The 16558-nt window shown below is 36.4% G+C and overlaps 1 protein-coding gene across 11 annotated transcripts in view; it reads right to left on the minus strand.

Moving 5' to 3' along the window:
* Positions 1 to 394: 394 nt before the first annotated feature.
* ZZZ3 (zinc finger ZZ-type containing 3) overlaps positions 395 to 16558 on the minus strand; it is a 124116-nt gene continuing 107952 nt past the window's right edge. For 10 of the 11 annotated variants that reach the window (XM_074381037.1, XM_074381030.1, XM_074381038.1 and 7 more), the window contains 9 exons: positions 16308 to 16455; positions 16105 to 16220; positions 15319 to 15390; positions 13885 to 13986; positions 13119 to 13214; positions 10593 to 10745; positions 4114 to 4248; positions 1971 to 2071; positions 395 to 1679 (listed from right to left, as the gene is read on the minus strand). In XM_074381037.1, coding sequence (XP_074237138.1) covers positions 1535 to 1679; positions 1971 to 2071; positions 4114 to 4248; positions 10593 to 10745; positions 13119 to 13214; positions 13885 to 13986; positions 15319 to 15390; positions 16105 to 16220; positions 16308 to 16455 — 1068 coding nt within the window. In that variant the 3' untranslated portion in view covers positions 395 to 1534. The remainder of the gene's footprint in view (positions 1680 to 1970; positions 2072 to 4113; positions 4249 to 10592; positions 10746 to 13118; positions 13215 to 13884; positions 13987 to 15318; positions 15391 to 16104; positions 16221 to 16307; positions 16456 to 16558) is intronic. The other variant, XM_074381036.1, reaches the window with a different exon arrangement.

Consider the following 16558-nt stretch of genomic DNA (forward strand, 5'->3'; position numbering starts at 1 on the left):
TGATTTTTCAAAAGCCATCTGTTTGAATACATGGTGCGGGGAGGGGGAGGGTGATTATTTTCATGAGACACAACTAGAAAAAAAAATTTCAACTTAATTTTCACACCTGAGCATTAATAATTGCCTTTTTCTTTAACCATAGTCTGTGTTTCCTTTTTGTAAGCTCATTTAATTTAGTGTTTCAGCACACGCTGAGTAAAAAACATTACCATATTTTACAGGGTTGCTTAAGATCACCCTCTTATCCATAAGATATTCCTTATTCTTCATAAACAACAGAAAGAAAACTCTTAAATATGTGAGGCAAACCATTTTTAAAAATACCAATTTCTGGTTTTAACATTGGTTAAAAAAAAAAATCCAAAATCTAACCAAAAGGAAGTCACAACAAGCATTCTATAATATAAACAGACAGTATCCACATAGTTTATTTCTCACAGTTCTCCTGACAAATGAACATCATTCAAGAACATACTGTATACACAGATAAGAAGAAACATACAAAATGTTTTAAATGATGCACAACAAAATCCAGCAGTATAAAAGAATGCATGTGAACTCTTGCTCACTGCGCAGACTAAATTTAATCACTTGTTTAAATAGTAATAAAAATACAATCTTTTATGGATCTTGTGCAGACTACAAAAGAGGGAAATTTTTACCATATATATGATTTTTATATTAGGCAGTTTTCTTTGATGAGTTGTACTGACAACTCCAAATACAGAGGCAGAAGGCTGTGTATTTTAAAGGAATTAATGTTGTGAATTAGAGACTTTACACAGTTATTACCACTGGCACTTTTCACCATAGTTTGTACACATCACATGATCATCTTATATAACATTACATTTAAAAAATATATCTGAGTGACAATTTTATAACATTCACACACCATGAGCTGGTTAAGAAAGCAATGCCACAGTTGCCTCCTGTAGTGCTTCACTGTTGGTAATTAAGACAATTCATTGTGGTTAAAAGAAATTAGATATCAATATGATTAAGCAGCTCCAATTTACTAAAGGCCATCAATGACCACCACTGGGACAGTGAGTTCTTTTAAAGTGTATATCCTAGAAGCAAACACCATCATTGGTTAAAATTTTGTCTAAAGAAGTCAGTTTCTGTGCTGAAAACTATTTTCACAAAACTGAAAGCTACTAAACTGTTTTAATATAAATACTTTGTCTTCTCATTATCATATCTATGACCAAGTTCTTTGAAACCTTTGGAATTTACTCTCTCTTTAATGTGTGCTCTCATTCCATCTCACCCATGTAAGATCACCACCTAAAACACGGTGGTGAAAAATTCACCAGGGAAACCCTTTGCTCACCAGGAATGTTCAGCTGCTGAACAGTGATCTAGAGCCACAACGGTGCAGAGCTGTACTTGACGAGAACACTCAGGAAGCTCTCATGCTGTGAGTGTCATTTCTGGGAAAGCAGAGAATCTTTCCAAACTGTGCACATAATTAACAATGATACCATTGCTATGTGTTGAAGAGGACTACTAAATGATGTTCTCTTCCATGTCATCTGTTTGCTGGAAAGTAGTTTGGGTCAAGGTAATTATAACTGGTGCCCTGGGACACACAGTAGTCTCTGTCTAAGAATGTCTCTGACCTATAAATAGGTTCTAATTGGTGATCTTCCTTGTGAATATCTGTTTCATGTAGGCTACAAAAAAAAAAAAGACACATATAATTACATGGTATTGGATGCATTTTAGTCTGTATCTTACAAAGCTTCCTCACAGCTCTCTCTGTTTAAATCCATTAATCTATCAAAATCTCTAATGAAAGTTACTTGCCATGTGGTATGATTACAGAAAAAAATTGCCTAGAACAACAAAGTTTAATTCACTAAGTGTGGTTATTAATATTTTCTATGTTTGAAATCAAATTCACTAATGGCTGAGAAGCTCTTTTCTTGTCTAAGCTGAAGACCGACAGTGAAGAAAACACTTACCAGTCTGAACAAGAATCACAGAAATCCAAAGACATTTCTGGAGGACAATCCTGGCAATGCCACCGAACACCCTGGATGGGTTCTATGCCACAGTTATCACACTGTAAGATTCAAAGAGAAAAGGTTTTCAGTTACACTGTTCCATGACCATTTTTATTTTCCGCAAGGAAACACATGATGTGCACATAGACATCTCTCTCTTCATGCACAGGATAGTAATATAGCACACAAATGGTTACATGTTAGAGACAATTTCTGGCAAACTACACAAAATTCCATCCACTCAATATCAAGATACAGGTGAGTGAGAGAAACATTAGAAGGGGTAATCTTCAGCTTAAATTTATTAAAAAATGTTTAAAAGTAAATCATCTCCAACTTGGGCGTTTTGTTATTTGTAACCATCTACTTGAAAGGAACCTCAAACCACTGTATGATGGCTATGGTTGAGAAACACTGAGTTAATAGCATAGTTAAAACCATATATGTAAATATGATACAGAATTGTTTCAACAGGTTCTCTTGGCTAACATTAACCCAGGAAACCATAAAATTCTATCCCAACTTTTATCTTACTGAATTGCTCCCTAAACAAATGCCTCATGTCAAAAAGGCAGATCTAGCTCTTTCTCAGCATGGTGGCATCACAATAGTCCTCAGTGTGTTCTGTGCACTTTCAGAAATCAAAGGATATATAATTTCTAGTTTCTTTGATCATCTGACCAACTAGAGTGGCTGGCAGACTGGCAAACAAGCCATGGCTAGGTTTTGCAGCTAAATTATGAGAAGTGAAGCAAGTTTCTCTTTGAAAGGCCAGAGCTGCCAGTTAGGAATATCTCTAATAGAGAAGCAGTGTCGCTGAGAGATCAAGAGGGAAAATCATTTAATATAGTATGGCTACTGGCTACTCAAGAGGATCAAAGATATAATTTTGTTTTCAATTTGGTTTACCAGTCGTAACACACATCAATACTTTCATGTGTACCCACCAACATCACCAAGTTCATGGCCTCATTATTACTTCCTCCAGTCCAAGTCAATTCTAATGCTTAAAGGTTCCTCAAACTTGTCAATCTTTATTTCCACAGACACCAGTCAAGTTCAGGACACCCTCATCTTTTATCTACATTATCAAAAGAATCTCTAACCAGTGTTCTTGACTCTAGTCTTTCCTTCATCTAATTAAGTCTCCACACTATGGCCAAAATAATGAGGGGAAGAACTGTTCAGTTCCAAAGCCACTGCTTTCCTAAAGATCATCATGACCCCTCATAGTTTAAGTAACTAGAATCATATTTCCAAAATGTAAATTTCATGTTACTTTCTGCTTAAAATCATGCAATGGTTCCCCAACCTCTCAGCATAGTGTGAGCTCCTGAGCAAAAATTTCCAAGGTGGCACTTGCTGCCCCTACTCTCTAGTATGTACTCTAGTCACACTCAACTATTTGCTTAACTTTTCTGAATTCCTTATGAGAATGAAAACAGCGTAAGGGCAGAAACTGAGTCTGTTTTGTTTACTGCTAAATGTCTAGTACTTAGCAAAGTGCCCGAAACATAATGTGTGTTACAAAATTCTGTGGAATAAGTGTATTTCTATTAGCCTCTCAATCAGACAGGGAAAAAACCCATTTCTGATTCATGAAGAACAGCAACAAAAAGAGAAACAGCTAAACAAAAGTCTCTCACATTTTACCTCGATTTATAGCTACCTGTATGTTTATCTTCACTCTACTAAGTGATAAACGCTTCATTATCAGGAACGATGGCACCACTACTTCATATAAATGAATGGGATAAAAGATAAACTTTTTCCTACACGCTTAGCAATTCTGGAGTTTAACACTCCAAAAACCACTTTAAAGTATTTCTTATTGCCCTTTTAAAATTAAATGAATACTCCAGGCTGGCCAACATGGTGAAACCCCATCTCTACTAAAAATACAAAAATTAGCTGGGCATGGTGGCGTGCACCTGTATTCCCAGCTACTTGGGTGGCTAAGGCACGAGAATCACTTGAACCTGGGAGGAAGAGGTTGCAGTGAGCTGAGATCATGCCACTGCACTCCAGCCTGGGCAACAGAACAAGACTGTCTCAAAAAAGTAATTAAATTAAATTAATACCAAGATTACGTAGAACTTACCTTAAAGCCCACATGTTGCACAAATCCACTTTCAGCTTGCATTTGCTGAAGTTTCTGCTTCTTTAACTTTTTAAACTGTAATAGTTCTTTATATTCAGGTAAATTCCTATACATGATAGGAATACTTTCATCATCCTATAAAAAAAAAGTTTGATAATTAAAGTGAATTAAGTGTAAGAAATACTGATATAGAGTATTTTTCTACTGACAGTTTAATTTTCAAAACATCTTTTAGTACTCAGAAAATTTGTGCTGCTATTAGCAGTATTTTCCAAGAATGCTTTTGGAGGCCTTTTTTTTTTTTAAACACAACAGTAATTGTGAATTGCAGCAGACTGCTTCAACACAGGGACAAGGGGAAGATGGCCACGATTCCTACCTCTGTCACACACTATTGCAGACCCAATCCCATCTTTACATTTCCATGGTTACTTGAGTGACTTGTAATCTACTTCTCTCTCATCTAAGGAAGTTTTTCTTTTCCGATCTAACAGATTTTTACATTTGCTCCTGTAAACATGACACTTTCTTAATAACAAGCAAACCAATCTCTACTCTTGCTTTTTGCTCTGTACTCCCAATGATCAAAGTAGTACATTTGTCTCTTACTCAATAGCATGAACTGAGTTACAAAGATGACTATTTAGAAGAGTATAAAAGAAAAAAAAAAACAGTAAAAACTACATAAATATATTAAGTAGGCTAGGTGCAGTGGCTCATGCCTGTAATCCCAACACTTTGAGAGGCCGAGGCAGGTGGACCACTTGAGGTCAGGAGTTCGAGACCCACCTAGCCAACATGGCAAAAGTCTGTCTCTACTGAAAATAAAAAATTAGCTGGGCATGATGGCCCACACCTGTAATCCCAGCTACTCGGGAAGCTGAGGCAGGAGAATCACTTGAACCTGGGAGGTGGCGGTTGCAGTAAGCTAAGATTGCACCACTGCACTCCAGCCTGGGCAACAGAGCGAGACTTTGTCTCAAAATTTAAAAAATAAAATAAATGTATTAAGTTGAAGTATCCCTTAATAAACTGGCTTTCAAGGTATAAAGTTCATTTATGATTCCGAACTTTTAGATACATATGTTCAGAACCATCCCCCACCTCCCAATCGACAAGTAGTTTTCTACTCCAAGTGTCAACATGCAAAATTTGAATATTTAAAATTGCTGACAACACTGTGGTTCATCATCCTAGGCAACTTCAAGATTATCACTGATGCCCAATTCCCTATTTCTGGCCTCTAATCTTAGACTGATTCTACTGAAATGACCTTCATCTTCATTCCTTCTCAGTCTCCCACTCCAACAGCCATACCTTGGACCTTGCCTTCAACTGTAAGTGTTTTACATCCAAAATATTAAGCTTAGATTTCCTACCTCCACTGTTACTTCGACTTCTTTCATATTCTCATCCCAAATAATCAGCTTATTTTTTAATCTCATTGAAATTTCTAATCACTATTCTACTACCTATTCTCTCAATTCATTTGTGCTCTGCCACCCAGGATCCATTACTTTCCTTTGCTACCTAATGACTGATCCCATGCTCACTAATTTCCTAAAAGGATCCCCAGTTCTTTGACCCATGTTCTGTAAATTCCCAATCCTGGACCAGACAAGCCCTGCCCTCTCCCATTCCTCTGCTACAATAGGTATTATTAAGTGCTATGTTTATTTTACTTAAGAAAACGAAAGCTTACAGAAAACAGCCCAAGTCAGAAATCTAAGTGTTATCCTCAGTTTTTCACTCTGTCTTATACCGAATGTAACAAATCCTGTCGTTTCTTAATACTTTCTATAATCTCTCTCAAATTGGTCCTCTAGTATCCACCCCCTCCTTTGCCTCTACCATTACTCAAAAGCTCCCAGTGGTTTCCTGATTATCTATAACATCAAGTCCAAAGTCTTCAGCTGAATAAGAAATTCTTTACAATTTCACACTTCATCTATCTTATCTCTCACTTTTCCTGTTTGTTTTTTTTTTTTTGGTTTGTTTGTTTGTTTTAGAGACAGGGTTTCACTCTGTCACCCAGGGTACAGTGCAATGGCAGGGGCTCTCTGCAGGCTTGACCTCCCAAGCTCAAGCAATTCTCCCACCTCAGCCTCCTGAGTAGTTGGGATGACAGGCACACACCATCAAGCTGAGCTAATTTTTTTTTTTTTTTTTTTTTTTTAGAGACGGGGTTTCGTCATGTTGCTCAGCTTGGTCCCGAACTTATGGGCTCAAGCGATTTGCGATTTGCTCACCTAGGCCTCACTTGTTGCTGGGATTACAGGGTGAGCAACCATGCCTGGCCCCACCATGTTTCATCCATTTCAAATTCTTGTCAACTAAATATGTTAGATAATTGTTATTACCGCCCTATATCCCCACTGAGAAAGATGACATAAGTAATGCTATACACTAATAAATATGTGACCCAAATAATTAGATAATATACTAAGAAATGTCATAAAATTTACTTAATACAGATATTTTACAAATGCAAAGAGTGTAAACACTTTAAAAATTTTAAATTTGCTTTTAAATTCTAAGGATATTATTAAATGTGGTCAGCAAGGGTAAGATTAAGAAAAATTAAATCACTTCACACCCAGTAGGTGGCTACTACTAAAAAAAGAAAACAAATAAAAAATAACCACCATTGGCAAGGATGTAAATAAATTGGAATCCTTGTGCACTGTTGGTGAGAATGTAAATGTTAGAGCTGCTTTGGAAAACAGTAGAGTGGTTCCTCAAACAATGTAACATAAAATTACCACAGAATCTAGCAATTCTACTTCCCAAAAGAACTGAAAACAGGATATTTGTATACCCATGTTCACAGCAGCATTATTCACAACAGCCAAAACGTGGAAGCAACACAAGTATCCATCAACAAATGAATGAATAAACAAAATGTGGTATACAATGGACTATACTGCAGCCTTAAAAAGGAAGCAAACTGTGATACATGCTACAAAATAGATGGACCTTCAAGACCATACGCTGGGTGAAACAGGCCAGTCACAAAAGGACAAATACTGCATGCTTCCGCTTATTTGACGTATGCAGAGTAGTCAAATTTATAGATACAGAAAGCAGAATGATGACTGCTAGAGGCTAGAAAGAAGGGTGACTGGGGAGATGTTTAATAGGTACAGAATTTCAGTCATATAAGCTGAGAGCTCTGGAGACTAGCTGCACAGTAATGTGACTGTACACAGTACTGCTAAACTGTATACTGTAAAAATGGTAAATTTTATGTTATATGTATTTTACCATAATTAAAACAAAATTTTTTTAAAGCCTCAAAGATTTCCACTTTAAACTTTAAACTTACTTAAAGGGGGACTAATATCAAATGGGGCTACAACTATATACAGATTTTGAAGCCACACAGTAAATAACATATAAGTTATCTATCGCTTTTTTGAAAAGAGAAACAAAAATCTATAAATTTTTCCATCAAATGCTTCATAAATATACATTTTGAGTAGCTATTTTAAAGCAGTTAGAATAATTTGAACTGGTCATCATTTTAAAATAAATAAAATCAACAACAAAAATTATATCACATCCAATCCACTCTATTGTATTTTGCCAATTTGTCAAACTGTGCCTTTGGGTTTTATTTTTGTGTGTTTTTTTCTGAGGGTTTTGGGTTTTGCTGTTGTTTTGGTTTTTGTTGTTGAGATGGAGTCTCACTCTGTTGCTCAGCTGGAGTGCAGTGGCATGATCTTGGCTCACTGCAACCTCTACCTCCCGGGTTCAAGCAATTCTGCCTCAGCCTCTGAGTAGGTGGGACTACAAGCACATGCCACCATGCCAGGCTAATTTTTGTATTTTTAGTAGAGACATAGGTTTCACCATGTTGGCCAGACTGGTCTTGAACACTTGACCTCATGATCTACCCACCTCAGCCTCCCAGAGTGCTGGGATTACAGGCGTGAACCACCACGTCCAGCCTTTTTGTTTTTCGAAGACAGATTATCCCTCTGTCGCCCAGGTTGGAATGCAGTGGCATCATCCAGGTGCACTGCAGACCCAACCTCCCAGGCTCAAGTGATCCTCCCATCTCAGCCTCTTGAACAGATGGGACTTTATGAATCACCATGCCAGGCTGATATTTTTTTCGTTTTCCTTTTCTGTAGAGATGGAGTCTCACTATGTTGCCCAGGCTGGTCTTGAACTTAGGCTCAAGTGATCCTTCTGCCCCAGCTTCCAACAGTACTAGGATTACAGTTGTGAACCACCACACCTAGCCAAACTGTACTTCTTTTAAGTACTCCACCACCACTCCTAATGCTATCCATAGTTCAAGTACCATCTTTACTATCACCTTTTCAGGTCTTCCCCTGAAACTCCCAATCTAAATTAAGTACCTCACAAATAATTAGGTTAGCATCTATTTTTCCTTTGAAGCATGCATGCATTCATTCATTCATTCATTTTGGAGATAGAGATTTTGGTTTTGTTGCCTAGGCTGGAGTGTAGTGGTATGATCCCGGCTCCTGGCAACCTCCACCTCCCGGGTTCACTCAATTCTCCTGCCTCAGCCTCCTAAGTAGCTGGGATTAGAGGCATACACCACCATGCTCAGCTTTTTTTTTTTTTTTTTTTTTAGTAGAGATGGGGCTTTTACCATGTTGGCGAGGCTGGTCTTGAACTCCTGACTTTAGGTGATCTTCCCACCTTGGCCTTCCAAAGTGCTGGAATTACAAGTGTGAGCCACAGCACCTGGCCTGAAGCACTTTTAAAATGTGTGATTTACTGATATAATTACACATTTATCTCCTCCCACAAGACTGAGTTATAAGCATAAAGATCAAACATATTTTTTTATAACTATGTATCTAACCCATAGCAAAGCCTGATAAATAGTAAGTTTAAATAAATATTTCTCAGATGTACAATTCTAATAAAACACAAAGTATGAAATTATACACAAATGCTGTTTAAGACACAGCAGATATTAATCACTTCTCTTTTTTTTTTTTTTTTTTTTGAGATAGAGTTTTGCTCTTGTTGCCCAGGGTGGAGTGCAATGGCTAGATTTGGCTCACTGAAACCTCTGCCTCCTGGGTTGAAGCAATTCTCCTACCTCGGCCTCCCTAATAGCTGGGATTACAGGTATGTGCCACCACACCTGGTTAATTTTTTGTATTTTTAATAGAGATGGGGTTTCTCCATGTTGGTCAGGCTGGTCTTGAACTCTCGACCTCAGATGATCTGCCTGCCTGAGCCTCCCAAAGTACTGAGATTATAGGCGTGAGTCACCGCTTCCAGCCTGAACTCATTATTTTAAAAACACGAAAACAGGCGGGTGCAGTTGCTCATGCCTGTAATCTCAACACTTTGGGAGGCCAAGGCAGGTGGATCATGAGGTCAGGAGATAGAGACTATTCTGGCCAACATGGTGAAACCCCAACTCTACTAAAAATACAAAAATTATCCAGGCGTGGTGGCGCATGCCTGGAGTCCCAGCTGCTCTGGTGGCTGAGGCAGGAGAATAGCTTGAACCTGGAAGGGTGAGGCTATAATGAGCTGAGATCGCACCACTGCACTCCAGCCCGGGCAACAGGGTAAGACTGTCTCAAAAATAAATAAATAAATAAATATAAATAAAGGGAGAATTGAGCAATTATCCCACCTTTTCTATATGTACCTCAGAGTAACCAAATAGTTGATTGGGAGGCAGGGGGATTACTTTATAGAATAGGCCATCAAGTAAATGAAGAAGAAATGACAGCGTAATCACTATTTTGTAACATCTAAAGAATCTAGGCAATGATCAATGGCTTTTATGGCAAAAAAAGAGGCAACCAGGCTGATAAAAGTACACATGAAGTAGTCCTGCCCACCCTAACGAATACATCTCAATCTGACCAATGCTCTTGACCTAATATGACTTTATAGGAAATTCAGAAAACAGAGGAACAGGTTAAATGACATCAAGGAGATATAATCAATAAAATCCATACTGGAAAATTCTACAGGACAAATGAACAAGTTCTTCAACAAAAACATTGTGAGAGGGAAAAAAGGAAAGTAAAAGAGGGAGAATGAACCTCTTGTGATTTATAGGCTTTATGAGGATCCAAACCCAAATGAACAAATTAGGAAAAAAAATAATGAACTGGTGACTATATATTTCACTGTATAACAAATTATCTTTTATTATAAACATGATAATTACATTGTATAATATCTGGGACTTGCTCCAAAATAATCCAGAGCAGAGTTGAGGTGGGTAGGGAGGGAGTAGAGGTTAAAACAAAGTAGCTACATGTTGATAATTGTTAAGGTTCATTATAGTAATCTACTTTTGTGTATGTTTGAAATTTTCTTCACAAAAGCACATTACTTAAAAACTATACATTGGACTTGTTCATTAGAAGAGGAGAAACCAACATTCTCTGAAGAGTGAAAATAATTAGAAAATCCTACTCTCCTTCTATACCTTGATGTGTATAATAACTAAATAGATAACTTACTGATGCCTCTTCAACAGCAGTGTTCATGTGGCTCTGAAAACAAGATCGATCATCATCTTCATCCATATACACTGGTGGTTCATGTGAAGTCATGAACGTGGAAGGCTTAAAGAGATGCTTATTAAGAGGGTGCTGTCGTCTGCTTGTTGATGACTAAGTAAGAAAACAAATTTTTAATTGGGACAGTGAAAAATCATTATAAGAACTGAAAATATAAAAATACAAATTTACTTCCAACAAGTCTATCAGAAGAATTTTACCTCTATCCTGTAGCACACTTTTATGTTGTTGCTTTTTCTATGTTTTCTGGGTTTTTAAAGCACAACTAGCCTTAAAAAAAAGAAGAAGAAAATGTAGGGGAGGTACCCCAACAACAGTAAAATGGACCACATGCTCAATATCTACCTTATATTTGTATCCCCAGCATTCTCCACTCTTGGCAGTCAAATGCTGGCTGCACTGAACTCTTATGATCATCTTATAAAAGATCAGAGAGGATGAAGTGGCCTATGCCACACATAAAACTATCCAGTAAAAGAAAAATTTCTGTAACATTATCAATATCTGAAAATACTTATCTAACACTGACTGACTGCTTACTTTATGCCAGGAGTGTCCAACCTTTTGGCTTCCCTGGGCTATACTGGAAGAATTGTCTTGGGCCACACATAAAATATACTAACACTAAAAAAAAAAAAAAAAAAAAAAAAAAAAAAAAAAAAAAAAAAAAAAAAAAATTGTAATGTTTTAAGAAACTTTACCAATTTGTGTTGGGCCACATTCAAAGCTGTCCTGGGCCACACGTGGTCTATGGGCCATGGATTGGACAAGCTTCTCTATGCCAGTATCATTTAATCCTTACAACATTCCTATAAAGTAGTTATCATCACCTCTAATTTAAAGATGAGGAAACTGAAGACAGGGAGGTTAAGTTTCTTGTCCAGTGTGTTGCAGCTAGATAGTGGTAAAACCAGGATTACAAACTAGGCCTGTGTGGTGCCCAAATTCTCACTTTTCACCACTATGTAGCCTGCCTGTCTTGATCAGTAGCACGGTCACAAAGAATACCCTCAGCTACATGGAGAACCATCATTTCACCTGTTCCCAAATTTAACTATACTGGCAAACAATCATTATAACTAAAGCTGTACTAGATCTTCACAGCCAAAATACAATATACCCAAGGGAAAAAAACACATGTAGTTTCTCCAGTATTCCTTTTGTTATCATTATCCAGTGTTAACTATGGATATGTTAACATATGGTTACACCATATCTATAAAGTTAGCTTAGAAATTAATCATGAAAATTAGACCTCTTACGTAGAATACTGGTTAATGTAAGGTTCCAATATCCCAAAGTCATAGGATGAACTCTATATATCTAACACAAATTATCCTATATTTGGTGGGAAATCTAAAATATTTAAAACAACTGGCAAATTAAAACAAGCTTCCAAATCTTGGTTTTAAAAAAAATGTTTTTTAATATGTAAAGCATGAAACTGTATAGACAATATACTTAATGTAAAATTAAGTGGTTTCAATATGGTAGGGTAACAGCAATAGATATACTCTTAGCTTCCCTTTATGAGAAAGATGGCAGTGGTGGCGAAGGGAAAATACCAGGATAACTTATTAAGAAAATGAAAAACAGCCAATTATATATTTTTATAAGTATAAGAAACTAGCTACATTTTAATGCAGTGTTCTGTTTTAAACAGTAGCTTCTCCACCGTAGAAAGCAACAGAGAATCGTGGGAAAAGCTTGGCATCAGAATGAGAGAATCAGTGGTTCTCAGACTTAACAGCTAAGTGACTAGATAATTTACTCAACATACCTGAGGGCCCAGTTTCCTTATCTAATGAAAGGTTATAGAATAGTAGAGCCTGGCCCAGAGCCCTCAACAGTAAGGAAAACAGTTAGCTATGAATATTATTATAAGTTAAGTGAAGATAAAACTATTTATACTTCAAGAATTGTAGTAAGCATTAAATAAAATATTTTAGTTTTTTAAAGACATGGGATCTCACTATGTTGCCCAAGTTGGACTTGAACTCCTGGCCTCAAGTACTTCTCGTCCCTCAGCCTCCTGAGTAGCTGGGACAACAGGTGCACACCACTGTGACTGGCTTTAATATCATAATAACCCTTTCTATTCTTGGATTTAGGTAGCATTATCTACAAAACAGAAATTGATTGTACTTATTAAATAATCAAATATCCTAAAAACTTTACCCTCACAAAGTCCTTTCTAACATATTCTGAATCTAAAATCTTTCAAGTAGCACTCATTCATATTACTGCCAAAAAATAATGAAGACTCATTAAAGCTCAAAGAATTTCACTGAGCAGCAACAATGGAGTCCTTATCCTGCATTTATGCACACTATAAGGAAATGCTTAGAAACAATAGAGGTTTTAAAATAAAACAATGCTATTCTGTCAAATGTGTACATTTTTACATAGCAATTCTTACTTTAATAAATTTAATCTACAATTTACTTTCATTTATTTTCTTTTTACCTTTTTGGAGTATATATATAAGTTTGGTGTTCTGCCTGGTACTGGAATACCAGCTTTAGTTAGCTTTATGAAATACTTCTGTACTCGGCTGGCAACCTAAGGAAACACGACAAGTCTCTTAACACAATGAGATGACATACAATACGTGAGTCGTTTTTAAAAATTAAAATGTACATGTGTATCTAATGAATGCTAACAATTCAATGCTCATCATGAATCTAGAAATAACAATAAACTGCCACCAAATACACATATATTTTAAAATTTGAGCAAAAGAAAAATTATTCAAGTAAATTTAAATTTGATTCCAAAGCTAAACACATATTTCAACTTGTGAACACTTATGTTTGTAGTATAAAAACACATCTATTAATATAGATGGGAATATGAAGGAGTAAACAGCAAGATACAGTTTTAGAAAGACAACCAGAGAATACTAAGGCAATGAAACAAATCTGTTTGCACAGTATAACCAAAAAGTATACAATTAGTATGCTTAGTAAGCATTCAAGAGAAACTGAGTCCATTATACGTTCATTTTAAAATATTTTGTAATGATCCAAAGAGAAACATCTCAAATTGTTTCTGAAATCAACAAATATACATACAATTAAAACACACACACACACACACACACACACACACACACACTACAGCACTCTGTAGCTCAAAGTGTTATGTCAGATTGCCCGATGTCAGCTGCATTATTCTCCTTTATTAAAAAACTACGAAAAGCATGCCAGCAATCTGCAGTCATCTCAATTACCTGTTTTGCTGTCCTGTTGCCCAGTTCATCTGCTATCTTCTGCCAGCGTCGAGATTCTACTTCTTCAGGAGGGTATTTGATGAGCAGCTGTTCAAGCTTTTTCTAAGCCATACCCAAGACCAAATTTAAGAAAATATGTATTTAATTTTAAATATTGACTTTCTAAATAAATACATGCACATTCCATTTCAAAGTGTAATAATCCCACCTTTGGGGGATACATTATTAGAAATGCTTGTGGTAGGAAAAATTTCTAGTTAGAAACTTAAGAATTCACAGGGAACAATGAAATTAGAGAATAGATTTATGAAGGAGCTTACAAAAGTTTTCTATTCACTTAAGTAAAAAGACTGCACAAGGAAACAGAAAATAAGTAAACAAATTGGTAGATTACACATTTTAGTGATTTCCACTGACCATATTTTCTAACTAGAATACATCAGGCTTTCCTGTACAGTTTTGACAAAAACGTGTAAATTCACTTAAATTTGGACTATTAAAAGAGGCTTTTCCTTCTTTTCCCAAATGCAAATATTTGATTTTAATATTCTTTCCTGTCTCCTGTATCTTCTCATAGTCCTAAAGATGCAGAAAAATCTGGATGCTTTAAATAAATAAAGATATCTCAAAGCTTTTTATAAACTGCTAAATGTATAGCTGTGGGGTTAATATCCATATGAGACCGAGATGTGCCTCAAACTTCACCTATAAACAACCCTTGCCATTAGCCAAAAGACAATGCTAGCTGTATGCCAGAACTGACTTGGCTTCCTCATCTCTCCTCGACAACAAAAATAAGAATGCACTTAAAGCTCAGCTTTACTGGCCTCAGGTTTTTCTCTCTCCCAAAGCTACATTACAAAACATCTATTTTATTCCATCCATTTCTACTGCCTTCTGAAAACCCAGGTTCCTTCTTTTAAAATTATACCCAAACAAGAGTTTACACATTCTCAAAATCCAAAATTCTTGAAGTACACAAAAAGGTACGGAAAAATAAGCCTAAATATTTAAAACTCATGGTTAAGAGGGATCACATACAACATACACTTAATTCATAATATGGACTCTCTTCTTTGTGAGATGGAGTCTCACTCTGTTGCCCTGGTTGGAATGCAGTGGCATGAGCCTGGCTCAATGCAACCTCTACCTCCTAGGTTCAAGCAATTCTCCTGCCTCAGCCTCCTGAGTAGCTGGGATCATACAGGTACATACCACCACGCCTGGCTAAGTTTTATATTTTTAGTAGAGATGGGTTTTACCATGTTGGCCAGCTTGGTCTTGAACTCTGGACTTCAAGTGATCTGCCCACATCAGCTTCCCAAAGTGCTGGGATTACAGGTGTGAGCCACTGCACCCAGCCTCATAATACTGACTCTAATGTTAACTGTTTACTTTTTTTTTAAGCCTACATGATTTTGAAATATCTACTACCTGTTCTTCAACAGTCCACAATTGATTAAATGTTTCAGGTTTGGTATCATCACACAGGCGTCCTCTTATCATCTGCACATAAGACAAGGCTTTTGTCAGAGAGAAAATAACAAAGTCTACCCTTTGATATAGCCAAATAACACACAAACTGTGAAATTTTTAAATTAATTTTAAAATATTTGAGTATATTATGTGTGTATGTGTATATATATATATATACACACACACACACATATATATTTACTATTTACAAAATGTCTTCACATCATTTTATTTCGTTTGGTTTCATACCTTCAGCAATCCTGTGGAATACATGATAGTACTGCAACTTCATTTTTTTTTTTTTTTAAGGAAAAGGAAATGTGGGTTCAGAATTGAAAAGTAACATGTCTACTGAGGTTCATCTAACTAAGAGTGGCAAGGCCAGGACTCAAATCCTGGTCACATGTCACCATACACAAAGGAGCTACTGTGTTTACAGTAAATACTATGTATTGGATACTGTACTAGGCACACTGCATGTACTACCTACTTAATCCTCACAACAACCCTACAACATACATTTTATATAAGAGGAAACTGCAGCTTAGAGACTTCAACACAAGATGTCTAAAGGTTCACAGCTAGTAAGTTAAGACGCCAACCTGTTTCTCTTAATTTCAAAGTTCATGTCCCCTATATCTTCCAGTGAAAGACTTTTTAATTTTAAGAATACAAACCAGCAAAATATTAAAATGTTTTGCCTAAAATTCAAATTTTCCTACTCCAATATTTCATACTGCTTACCTGAGGACGACTGCTTGAGCCTTCTGGACCATCACTCAAAGGCAACACAGAATATGAAAGGGACTCTCCATCCTTCTTAGGATCTAAAGGACTTTTTGGTCTAGCAGGTAAACCTACTGAAAAATAAGACCACATACAGAACCGTTAAAGCAAAACACTGCCAGATATTTTTCTACTTAAATTCTTATCATAGGATTTCTTACCTTTATCAAAAACTAGCTTAACTCTTCTAGTATGTCTTTTACGATTTTTAAATTCTCTTTCAAAGTTCCCAAGGCTATGGGTATATTGGTCCCATACAATCTCAGGCAATTGAACAACTCTCTGTGGATATGGAAGCCCTATGTCAGCCTGGAGACAGGGGAGATAAAATAAAGTAAAAGTCTAAATTTAACTGAAGAAATAATCAACCACAGTCAAATTTTCAGATGACTCCAAATCCAAATAATCAATG

The sequence above is a fragment of the Saimiri boliviensis genome, chromosome 11 (assembly GCF_048565385.1).
Source record: "Saimiri boliviensis isolate mSaiBol1 chromosome 11, mSaiBol1.pri, whole genome shotgun sequence".
NCBI lineage: Eukaryota > Metazoa > Chordata > Mammalia > Primates > Cebidae > Saimiri > Saimiri boliviensis.